The 13,140-nt window shown below is 32.9% G+C and overlaps 1 protein-coding gene across 1 annotated transcript in view; it reads right to left on the bottom strand.

Moving 5' to 3' along the window:
- DIP-beta (Dpr-interacting protein beta) overlaps positions 1-10,331 on the bottom strand; it is a 57,063-nt gene extending 46,732 nt beyond the window's left edge. Inside the window, exon 1 of the mRNA XM_080151378.1 lies at positions 10,163-10,331. Within this exon, the coding sequence (XP_080007504.1) occupies positions 10,163-10,208 (46 nt within the window). The 5' untranslated portion in view covers positions 10,209-10,331. The remainder of the gene's footprint in view (positions 1-10,162) is intronic.
- Positions 10,332-13,140: the final 2,809 nt, after the last annotated feature.

Here is a 13,140-nt window from a genome sequence, read left to right as displayed (position 1 = left end):
GGTTAAAATTTTAAAATACGAGCAAGCTATCACGGTTATAAAACTTTGATTACCACTGTAATATACAGTGCATTGTCCCCTCCCTCCTTGGAATTGAACTAGGGTTGGGCCGGATATCCGGTCATTTTTAATATCCGACCGGATACCGCATATCAAAACTATCCGGTTACATGATATCCGGCTGATTTTTGACGCCGGATATCCGGTTATCCAGCCGGATATCCGGTAAATTGCCGGATATCGAACTTTGGCCGGATATCCGGCATTAGAAACTAGCCGGATATCCGGTATCCGGCCAAAAAAGTATCCGGCCCAACCCTAAATTGAACCCACTCTGTTGCCTCATCCCCCCCCCCCTTATCTTATTTTCTAATATTACATTCTTACACAGAAAAGGAATTTTCTTTGTTGAGACAAAAAAATTGTAAATTTAACCAATACTGACCACTATGTCTGTCCTCATATGTAAACACGTATAAAAAACAAGGATGACAACATCCATAAAAGCGAAGCTTTAAAATCAGAAGGAAGGACAACGAGCAAGAACTCTTGTAGAGAGTGTCATAATCTAATAAGCAGAACATTAATTGTAAACAAAATTGTACAGTAATTTGTTGCAAAAATACGTAAATACAGGATACAGTAAAATAGCATACTTTCATTTTTATGAATCAGCTTCGCTTAATATATTGTAACTTGTTGTCCTAGGAATCGTATTTCCAAAAATCAGATAAACAAGATATTAAATAATACAAAAAGTTATTGCTAAAAAAGTTAAAATCAGCACATTTTAAATTAACTTTCTGGTAACGATTATAGAGTTTCCTAAATCGTACCCAATTGAATCAACGTGATAAGTTTTAAATCGATAGGACAACTCTAATATGTCTAAATTAACGACAAGAGCTAACCGTTATGGACGGACGGATGAACCGACCCTAATTTAGAAAAGCTACACTTGTAGGTTATCAATTCAATTTTAGAAGTCTCTTTATAGATAATCAAGCCTTAAAATGTAACTTAGTCCATAATAAGCTTTTTCGATATATACAGAATAAATTTTATTTATTGAATATTAAATGCGTTGTTTTTTCATATTTTGTATTGTTTGTAAGCCTTGTCATTTAATTAATTGAGCTTTGCTTTTATTATGGTATAAAAACATGTCCTATCAAACGTTTTGTGAAAGTCAAACTGCATAAAATTACCTCAAATAACTTAGTAATAATATATCATTTTTTTAAAGGGCTTTTCTATCCTTAGCTTTGGTCCGTAAGTCCGTAACGAAAAGCTCACATAAAAAACTTAAAAGTTATGTACGACTTGGAAAGGATTTAGTCAGTAATTACATAAAAACATGTTGATTTTTAAACAGGTGTAAGGTATAACCAACAAGTAAAATATATCTAAAATAATATTTGGGGGGCAAATGGAGGGGTCGTCAATTTTACTATATGTTGCCCCCCAACGACAGCAACGTGATTTTTTCTGAACTAATTTCGTTTTTGGTATTAGCTGGTTTTAAAAGCATTTTTTTATATACTATAATCATTCTAATTATCATATTTTTGGAATGATAATTCTTGGGACAATAAGGTGCAACGTAATATGAGAAGCGTACGACTGACCTTATAAAAGTACCAATGTTCGTATGTCCTACCATCTCATTTTAGAACTACTCTTTTATTGATGTTGTCATCCTTTTTTTTTAATAGAATAAGAAAGTTAAACTAAAACTTAAAATGATAATTTTAAGATAAAAAGTTTATTATAATAAACATTTATCTTGTTTCCAAGCCTGGTTGAACATTATCAATAGATACAAAGATGGGAGTTTCATCTAAGGTCTTACTTTGTACAGTACGAATAAAGTACATTTTAATTTTTCTCGGGCTTTACAAGCGGAAAATTTACAAAATAACGAAATTCTTAAAACTAAATATAAATAAAACTTTTTGAAGTCGTTATTCGCCATGTACTTTCAAAAACTTTAGTACCTTCTTGGCATTAAGGGTGCCTGTCATCGATACAACAATGAAAGTTTGCTATCTTTATATACTATTATACAACTTTCTATTCAAAGATTATGAAATTTAATATTAGCAAAAAACGTTTATTAGTAGATTTTAAAGTTTGTTCTAAAGATCTCGCATACCGCTGGACCATTATGGCTCTCCTTTTCAGTAAAGCTTTACTTATGTCCCTTTAAAAAATAATACTTTTTTTGATTAAAACTAAAATTTAGGGAAGTGTGTCGACCTTTCGCCTCCTCTTGTACTTTAAAGTGCCCCCTAGAGGCGTAAATATGGTTGTTTATGATTCTAAAGTTTAATGAAGGATAGGTTAATGAAAGTCATCTCTAATACCAAAGTTACCAAAAGCAGAATTTCAGGAAGAATCTCTACTAGTTTGGGGCCCTCGGGATTTTAACATTGAGTTCCTGTCTATTTCAGGATTATGTAAATATTCTTTCATAATATTATGATATGTTTTTAGAAGTGGAGATACTCTATGATTTGTAATGTCTGTCTGTCCTACCGAAACGTTTTAGGTGAGACATGGTTTTCTCGGCTATATAAAAGATAGATGACATTCCCAATCATTATGGAGAATAATTAAATTTCTCGTATTCATTCGAAACAGATTAATATCCGGTGGATTAGAACCGGTTCTCATCCATCCATACGAAAAAAAACTATGTCTAGTATTACATCCAGTTTCTACAAATTTAAAAATGTACAGTAATAAGATCCAAACCAGTTTTTTAGCCTCGAGGTTCCGAGGCTAATAAACTGGTTTTAATCTTTGAAAGCCAATGCCTTCGGCATCTCGGAGCTAAAAAACTGGTTTTAATCTTATAATAGTACATTTCTATCCACGGAAAGCTGTTTATAATACGATGCGAGAAATAACTATTGAAACATCCATGGCGGTCGTCAGCCTTTTTAGCTGTTTTTGTCTTTGATGTATATGGTCCGATTTACAAACTGTTGTGGGTAATAGTAATAAAATTCAATTTCCATCGGTCTAAGAAATTTTTGTGCCTAAAACTTAAAGGACACGTAGCTTTTTTCTTTAATTTTCATTTATCTCAGGTACTTTTGGTCTTATTTCCCCATTTTTGTTAGGTAAAAATATCAAAACTTAGTTTCCAGATTTGTAAGCATCTACTTTTTATTTTTCTTTCATAACAGCGTATAATATTTTTGTCAGGGATCTAAAAAATATGACAATGGCCCGAAATTGATAAACATTCCCAATGATGACACACAAAATTACCCCTTCTGTTGGTTAGAATTAGTAATTGAAACGTTTAAGCACACTTTATAAACAAACTAATCAAAATTTAATAAAAGTCCCCAAAATTGCTAAGCCAACGAATAAGAAAACTTTATTATAAAACTTTGGAGACCAGTATAATAAACAGCCCATTGTCCCCTCTATCTTTGGTTTTTATGCTACCTATGGATGTATCATCCTTGTTTCCTTTGAAACCATATGATGATCTAATATTCATATTTCAATCAATTTCCAATAGCTGTAAGGCAGACAATAATTCTATTAAGCATAGGGTTGGCGGATATCTTCCCAACGTTCGATATCCGCTAAATTATCGGATATCCAACCGGATAACCGAATATACGGCATTATTATTCAGCCGTATATCCGGTATTTGAAATCAGCCATATATCCGGTATTAGAAATCAGCCGTATATCCGGCATTATAATTCAGCCGTATATCCGGTATCAGGCTGGATATTAAAAATAGCCGGATATCAGGCCAAACCGGACATCCGACCAACCCTAATTTAGCACCAATATTTCTGATAGAAAAATTTTATTTTACAGGATTTTAAATGTAGGTTATTATGTAGGAATGTTAAGGGATAAGACAATGGACGATAAATTTATAAATATTTCCAATGATGATACACAAACTTATCCTTTACTGTAGATTAATATTATTGGTAGAAATGCTTGGACATTACTAGTTTTCAGTAACCAACAAAATTCTAGATAGATTGCGATAGATAGATAGAAAGAAGAGAGAGAAAGAGAGAGAGAGAGAGAGAGAGAGAGAGAGAGAGATATGAGATAGATAGATATGGGATAGATAGATAGATAAATAGATAGAGGGAGAGAGAGAGAGAGAAAGAGAGAGAGAGAGAGAGAGAGAGAGAGAGAGAGAGAGAGAGAGAGAGAGAGAGAGAGAAGAAGAAAGAGAGAGAGAGAGAAAGAGAGAGAAAGAGAGAGAGAGAGAGAGAGAGAGAGAGAGAGAGAGAGAGAGAGAGAGAGAGAGAGAGAGAAGAAGAAGAAGAAGAAGAGAGAGAGAGAGATAGAAAGAGAGATAATGAATAACTCATTAAGTTCAACTTTTGCATCTCTGTTTCAGAGTTGTGGAGCCCGTTCAATTTTAATTACAGTCCAAATGATAATAAACCAAATTATCCCTTGTGTAGATTTTTAAAGACTTTTAGTTTTAACCAACTAATTTAGATCAAATAAAAGTTTTTATTAAATATAAATAATGGTAGAAGGAAAAAGTGACTACAAAATCAGCCATGTGACGTCTTAGAAATAAGTGATTATCCATCTCTTTTTTAGGGGTTTTCTTTCCCGTTTTTCCTCTAATCTCCATCATTTTTATGACGTCACATGGCTGTTTTTTAGTCACTTTGTCCCTCTACTAAATAAAACAATGGCTATTTCGCACCAAAATGTGTACACGTTCTACCCAATAATATGGCCGGATTGTTCCTTGACTGTGTTCTCATTGGTCCAATTTACTGATTAGGGATCTATGTCTCCTATATTTATTGTCCTACCCAACTTTCCTCTGCCGATAAATCTGTTTTCAGATGAACTGAAATTAGTTTCCGAATGTGAACACATTTTCCTAGGTGTTTCCCAATCCTATCTCAATATTTGCTACTAGCTAAAAAACCTTCAAACTTCAAAAAAAAATCAAAATTTGAATGTATTAACGATTTATACATTATACATTCAAAGTTTTAATTTTTCAAATTTTGATTTTTTTTTTTGAAGTTTGAAGGTTTTTTAGCTAGTAGCAAATATTGAGATAGGATTGGGAAACACCTAGGAAAATGTGTTCACATTCGGAAACTAATTTCAGTTCACCTGTTTTCAACTTATACCAGGGATGTAAAGGGATAAGAGAAATGCTATTAAATTAATGTACAATACATCCCTAATGATGATACACAAACTACTCCTTCTATAAATTGAAATTTATGGCTGCAACGTTTGAACACTCAAGTTTATGAATCAACCAATCACTAAAGCCCCCAAAGTTGTCAAGCCAACGAAAAAGAAAATCAAGTTTACCCAAAAAGTTTCAGATAGACTAATATTTCAAATCATAGGGTTGCTTTACTACTAAAAAAAGTAGTTATTATCTACGAAAGGAAAAGAAGAGGTTTAATAATAGCTTAAAATTTAGATTTAGTCATACGAAAAAAATATGTAGAGCATGCATCGTATTATATCCAGTTTTCTATGATTATTTTTTATATCCGCGAAAAGCTGATTATAAGGCGATATATATAGATATTCTGAGATTTATGAAAAAAAAAACACCCACTGTATAGGATAGTCAAACCGGTCCAGCAACATGACAGTTACAGACAGACAAACAGCCGTCCTATGACTTTAGTATATAGGATAAATTAAATTGTAGAGCATCTACGCCTCCTGTATAAAAACAATAATCCAAAGGTGATTTGAAAATCTCTCAGAAGCCAATAAATCTCAAGATAAAAGAAATATTCATCCAACACATTTTCAATCAAATTTAAATAAATGTTTGAACCATAAATTATTGTAGAAAGTAGTCAGGGGGGGGGGGGGTAAGGGGGGTGGTGCATTGCCAGAGGTGGATACTTAAAACCTTGTCGGGACATTATAGTCTCGACAAGGTTTGGTGATTATAGCTGTTATAGGGAAAAAGTCATACTTAAACAATTGTATTTGAAGAGTAATTAAAACGCATAAATAAGCAAATAAGTTTGGTGATTTTTGAAATCACTAAACCCCTTTCTAGACTCTTTAAGTGACCTTGATGTGATTTTGGGAAGAAGTAAAAATATAAATACATCTCTTCGAAGACAAAGGTTTAAAAAGAGTTCTCATGTGTTTTAAAGGTTTTTAAGTATCCACCTCTGGCGTTGTGTGTGTGTGTGGGGGGGGGGGGGGGACGGAGTTTGTAAAATGCAAAATATTGGCCTGAATTGAATACAAAGGTGTGCTCACAACTCTGGTTGTGTGTGTGTTTGTGTGTGCGTGTGGCTGTTTGTGTCTGGTTGTTTTTGTGTTTGTGTGTGTGTGGGTGTGTGTGTGTATAGTTGTTTGTGTGTGCTATGTTAGAACTTGGGACATTTAAATGGACTTAATTTAAATATGGAGAAAACTATCATTTATATTTTTGGAACATTTTTAAAGTATTATCATTATTATTCCAGCAAAGTGTCTGACAAGCACTGAATCTCCCTCTTTTTAATTAAAAAATCTAATTGACAAGGTAGTTTTTTAATTTGCCTAACCTGACAAAAAATTAGGTATAAGGTATAACCAACAAGCTAAGTAAATATTAAATAATATTAGGGGGGGGGGGCAAATGTAGAGGTCGACAATTTTAATATATGTTACCCTCCAACGACAGCTGAAAATCACGTATAGGTTTCGTGATTTAAAAAAATTCATTTCGTAGTTGGTATAAGCTATGAAAAACTACCCAACCTCAAATTAAACAAAACATACGGGCATAGATAGAGTAAAACACTAGAGGGAGAAAGGGTTAAATAACTGTATCTCCTCATCGCAACCACCTTGTGCAGCTCTTCTATTGAGTTATTAAAAATCAACCAAAGGTGTCGCTTATATTAACACAGCCAAGTAGCAGAAAATAATTTAGAAGCAGACGAAAGAGGTCTTTGAAACAGAAAGGGAGGTAGTTGTCTGAATATACATCTATACTATAGATCTGCTGCATAGATAGAGCATAAGAAAGAAAAAAGAGAAACCAGTAAGAAAAGGAATGAAAAAAAAAATGGAAAAATGTGAGGGAAAAAAAAAGATAATTTTGTTATGGCATTTTGGAAGCAAAAGGTGGATGAAAGCAAAACAGAACATCGTAAAATGACAGATTAGTGAATGACAGTCTGACAGACATAAAAACTTATGAAAAAGCTTCGCTCCTAAAAGCTGCTGTCCTTAAATTTTTGAATGTTAACTCCATGAGTTGAGAGATTAATATAGTTCTGTGTGGCATGATGGCATGCTACTGCATAGATGAACTGAAATTTAATTTCCGAATGTGTACACGGTTTCTTTGGTGTTTCCTCATCCTATTCCAATATTTACCAAAAAAAATCTAAATTGGAAAAAATAAAATTTTGAATGTATAAATTGTTGATACATTCAAATTTAGATTTTTTTAAAAGTTTTTTAGCTAGTAGTAAATATTGAGATAGGATGAGGAAACACCAAGGAAACTGTGTACACATTCGGAAATTAAATTTCAGTTCATCTACTGCATATGCTTAACTCCAACCAGGGGTTTTAAGGGATAAGACATTGTACATCCCTAATTATAATTAACAAATTACCCCTTGTTTACATTTGAATAGTGGTGGAAAAGTTTGGACATTGCTAGTTAGAACCAATTATCAATAATACAAAGTAGAGCGATGTCTGTCTGTCTGAAGCTTACGATCTCAGTAACCACTGAACCGATTGGGCTCTACTCTTCAGGGAATATACCTATTGGCCCTGAGGTGGTTTTAAGCTATTTTCTTGGGGGGGGGGGGTGAGACACCCTTAACCCATCAAAAAATGAAAATTCTCCCCCCCCCCCCAAAAAAAAAGTTGTTTTGAGGCAGTTACTTCACATAAAATGGCAGCACCAGAAATACTTAATTTTTCTGTTTTAAATTTTTTTAATAACCTCTTGATGCAAAGCCCCAACAGGCTAGGGGCGAAGCCGCTAGTGATTTAATAAAGGATCCAAAGTTTATGAGCCAACAAATGAGAGCTCATGTTTATAAAACTTTGGGTACCAGTATAATTTACAGTGCCATGTCCCCTGCCTCCCAGAGTCCAATGCACTCACCAGAACTTCAAATATTGGGTTACAACATGGATACGGACAGGTTTTAGGCTATTCAAATGAGTTAAAAGATTTTACCAAATTTCTATTAATTTCCCCCCTCAAAACCATCATATTATTTGATTTAGTTAATTATTTAGAATAAAAAAAAATTCTGAATCTTATCTCTTAGGTTAAACTCAGAGATCTAAAGGGATAAGACAATGGCCGATAAATTGATTTACATCCCCAATGATTATACACAAAGTTACTCCTTCTGTAGATTAAAATTAGTGGTTGAAACACTTAAACAATTAACTTGATTAATCGACCAATCAAAATTCAATAAAAGTCCTCAAAGTTGTTAAGCCAACGAATAAGAAAACGTTGTAGACTGGTGTAATAAACAGCCCAATGTTCCCTAAAGATATAGAATTAGTCAGTGTCGAGTAATCACTGGATTACATTATTTTTTTGAAAGCAAAGATTATTTATTATTATTATCCGTATGTCCGTATGACCGTCCGTCCATTCGCCCGTAAAACAAAGTCCATATGTCCACTTTTAAACTGGTTTATTTTTTTGGCTAGTAAGTCTAATAAAGGGCATATCTTTTACGTATTTAAGTTGTTCTATTTTAATGATATTTCTACCTAGGACGATTCATCTCTGTAATCAAATTTAAAAAAAGTTAGTGCGTCGAAACCAAATATCCTATATTCAATTTATTTAACGATATATTTTACATCAAATTCCTGCTTCAAAAAAATTCGTTGTCTAAAAACTTTAGATACTTTTTAAAATTACTTTTGGATATGCCCCTAGAGGCCTCTAGGTGACGAGGGCTTGAATTCTAAACCCCCCCTTTTTTATTTCAAAAAAAAGAAAATATATTTTTTTTCAATTTTTTTTGGGTGGGGATAGGTGGAGGTATCTCCCCAAAAATAGCTATATAAACCTTCTCCAGTCCTATGGGAATCTACACTGTAAAGGAGAACCGTATCGGTTCAGTGGTTAGTGAGATCCTTCGCTACAGATAAAACACTTTATTGATTGGATCAAACAAACCTTTAGTGACCTAACTTTTCTTCCTATAATTTTTAGGAAAGGGATAATTTTGTTTATCATAATTGGGTATGAATATAAATTTATCTATCAATGTCTTATCCCCTTATATACCTGGTCTTTTGCAAACACAGTACACACTTCAAAAAACCTTTGAAAGATAACAAATTAAACATAAATACAATTTTCAGGGAATTGCAATGTGAGGAATACTGTTTAGGTTCTTGAAACTACTGAATTGACAGGTTTTTGCCAGTAGGGGGGGGGGGGGGGAGGGGGGTGTTAGCGAAACCTTGTGGTTTTTGACGCCTCCCCTCCCTTCCACACTTCACCTAAACAAAAATCGATCGAGATATTGAATGGAAAGGTTGTAATACAGACGCTATGAAGGGTGTTAGTCATGTGTTATGGGGTGTCAAAGGGGGTTCAGATAGTGTTTAGGGTGATGTACAGAACCTCCATTAAAGTGAAGAAATAAGGGGTATTAGCTATATGTTACTCTGCCCAGAGGGCGAAGACCCTATTCCGATTTTATATCAGGATCTTTGAAATCAGCTAATATCGTCTGAAATATAAACACCGCCGAGTCAAAAGAACAAAAAACAATTTGCTAGCAGTAGAAATTAGTCTCTGCCACTTAAACCAGATAATCAGGTCTTGATTATACATCTAAACTTATACTTCATTTCCATCTAATTTTTTGAAAGGGGAGGGTTGACAACTCCATCCACCCTCAAGTACGCCTTTGCATTAATATCTGCTGCAAAAACGAGATAAAATTATGAAAATTGACAACCCTGTTTATTTTTTAACATACCCCTGTGTAAAAGCAACAGCATGTTTGTCTGTCTATCTCTGATGTTAATCATTAATGTTAATCTCCAATTTTCAGTTAGTTTTTGGGGGACAACGTTACAAACAATTTAAAAATTCAGCTACAGCCAGCTGTTAAAACATCAAAAAATCGCAACTGTTAAAATTTTAAATGCTTACCTTTTAATGAATATATAATAGCCACAAGAATAAAAGCTGTCGACATATCTGTTTAGTTTTTTTCTAATCAGTCACTGCAGAGCATAAACAATGTAACAAGTTATAAAAAATTTGTTTGTTTTTTCTCTCTTTATCTAAGTTACATTGCCTTTATTCTTGTAAATTATCTGAAATTAATATAAAAATTAAATGATAGTTATTTATCACATTGTAATATAGACAGCTTTCCGCGGATATTAAAATAAAAAATATAAGATTAAAACCAGTTTTGTTAGCCCCGAGGCCTGGTTAACAAAACAGGTATTAATACTGTGATTTTTTTTATCATTTGTAAAAAATTTACTATAATTCGATGCGATACATGATTTTTCAGTAATGCTGAGAACCGATTCTAATCTACCGGATATATCAATTGGTTTTGAAGCCATACTGGAAAAGCAATACTGGTAATAAACAGAAAAGGACGGGATATTAAACTGTATATTACACTTTAACCGATTAATATCCGATAGATTAGAATCGGTTCTCAGCCATACTGAAAAATTATGTATAGCATTGTATTACAGACAATTTTTCAAAATATCAAAATAAACATCATAAAATTGAAACCAGTTTTTAATCCAGTGCCTTTTTAAAAACTGTTTATAAGACGATGCGATAAATAACTTTCATTACATCTTATTATAAACAGCTTTCCGCGGATATAAAAATGTACAATTATAAGATTAAAACCAGTTTTCAGTTTGGCTGAGAACCGATTAATAACCACTGGATTAGAAGAACTGGTTACCAGCCATACTGAAAAATCATGAACAGCATAGTATTATAGATGATTTCTAAAGAACATTAAAATAAAAATAATAACATTAAAGCCATTTTTATTAGTTCAGGCCTTCATCCCCCATATTTCTGGTGTTATATTTCTATGGTTTTGGTATAATCATATCATAATTAGATTTTGTTGTAACCTAAGCGCCAACTAGTCTATGCTAATTAACTGAAACACACACAAAAAGTTCACAAAAATATGTATAAATTGCTAAAATTAATATTTGGTATTAGTATATTTCAATAATTAGAGTAAAACATTAGAGGGGGAAAGGGTTAAATATTTGAATCTCCCCATCGCAACCGCCTTGTGCAACCTTTCTATTGGGTCATTGAAAATCAACCAATGGTGTCGCTTATATTAACACAGCCAAGTAGCAGAAAATAATTTAGAAGCAGACGAAAGAGGTCTTTGAAAAAGGAAGGGATGTAGTTTTCTGTATATACATCTATACTATAAATCTTTTTTTCAATATGCATTAAAGGAAAAATCAAGTGAATTATCAAAATTATTGATAAATGTTATGCTTTTAATTATGCTTTTTGGTTTGGTGGATTTCCCAAAAGGAAATTTTGATCTTATTACAAAATTACACAAGCGAGGGAGGGGATAGTGGACTGTAAATTACACTTTCAGTGATTTAATTAATAGTAATTTTGTTTATCATCATTGGGGATCATATAAATTTATCTTTCGTTGTCTTATACCTTTTAATCCATGAAATATAACACTTTTGTTTCAATATAATATAATAACTTATTATTATTATATGATTGGTAATCATATTTTTCAGCCCATATTATAATACATTAGATATTTAGAATAGACACCTAAATAAAATAAGTGGTATAGTCCCTTTCGTGGCAACGCCTCTAAAAGGGCGTTTTGTCGTTAAGTTGTGTTATATCATTGCCCCGCAGGATTAGGCATTTGGTAACGCAGGGTTTGGGGCCCTCCGCGGGAGCTAGAAATAGGGAAATAGCTACGACGAAACGTCCCTTAAGAGGCGTTGCCACGAAAGGGACTGTACCCAAAATAAGATTACAAAAAAGTATTGTAGCTACTGTATATAAAAATCAAGATATTAAGGGATAAGAAAAAGGACGATAAATTGGTTTAACTGACAAAATTATCTCGTATGTAGATTACAATTTTTGGATGACAATTGACAAGATTAATAAAAGTAGGTATACAAAGTTTTCAGCTAGTAATAGTTATTTCTTTCATCGTATTATAAACGGCTTTCCGCGGATATAGAATGTACAATTATAAGATTAAAACCGTTTTTTTAGCCCCGAGATGCCCAAGGCACGGGCTAAAAAAACTGTTTTTAATCTTATGATTGTACATTTCTATATTCGTAGAAAACTGGATATAATACGATGCTAGACATAGTTTTTTCGTATGGATGAGAACCGGTTCCTATCCACCGGATTCGAATGAATACGAGAAACGTGTTTATATAACTTTAGGTAACATACAGATTTACATTCTAGTGTCCCATCTCTTCCCGATTAATTCCTAAGTTAGACGGATGGCATATGTAAACTATATTGTATTTCATTAGTCAAAAATCAATATAATCTTATAGATATGTAGGTCATTAATACTCTATTTTGTAACTGATATCTACACTTGCATATTGGGCAATTTACCTTAAATGCCTTGTTGAGCATTGAACCTCCCCCTTAGTATAAAATAAACTCGATATAAGGTGAATAGTTTTTTTGATTATTATTTTAGGTAAGATTGGGTTATACATTTTTTCAAATATAAGGGGGGTGGGGTAGTGTTATATATGCAATTTGAGGGAAAGAATCACATATGGTAACTATATTGTATTTCAATACTCTCAAGTCAATAATATTCTTATATCATTCTGGATTATGTATTATTTATTAATTCTATTTATTCCCATTAGATAAAACCCTTAAAAGACTTTTATTTGTAAATAAACTGCCTTAAACCATCCCCATGACCTGTGTGAAGCTTCCATAAAAAGGTTCAGTATTTATTGAAATTTAAAGCTTCAGACAAAAAAAACCTTACTACTTTATGATATACTATCGGATTCGCCCCTAGCCTCAAGGGCTTTGCCCCAAGAGGTTTAATCGAACCAATTTTTCGTATTTTTAGATTTAAAAGAAAA

Source organism: Acartia tonsa, chromosome 2 (genome assembly GCF_053477335.1).
Source record: "Acartia tonsa isolate MP-2025a chromosome 2, ASM5347733v1, whole genome shotgun sequence".
NCBI classification, from domain to species: domain Eukaryota; kingdom Metazoa; phylum Arthropoda; class Copepoda; order Calanoida; family Acartiidae; genus Acartia; species Acartia tonsa.
The sequence above is the reverse complement of the archived record's forward strand: the minus strand, read 5'-3'. Positions and strand labels throughout refer to the sequence as shown.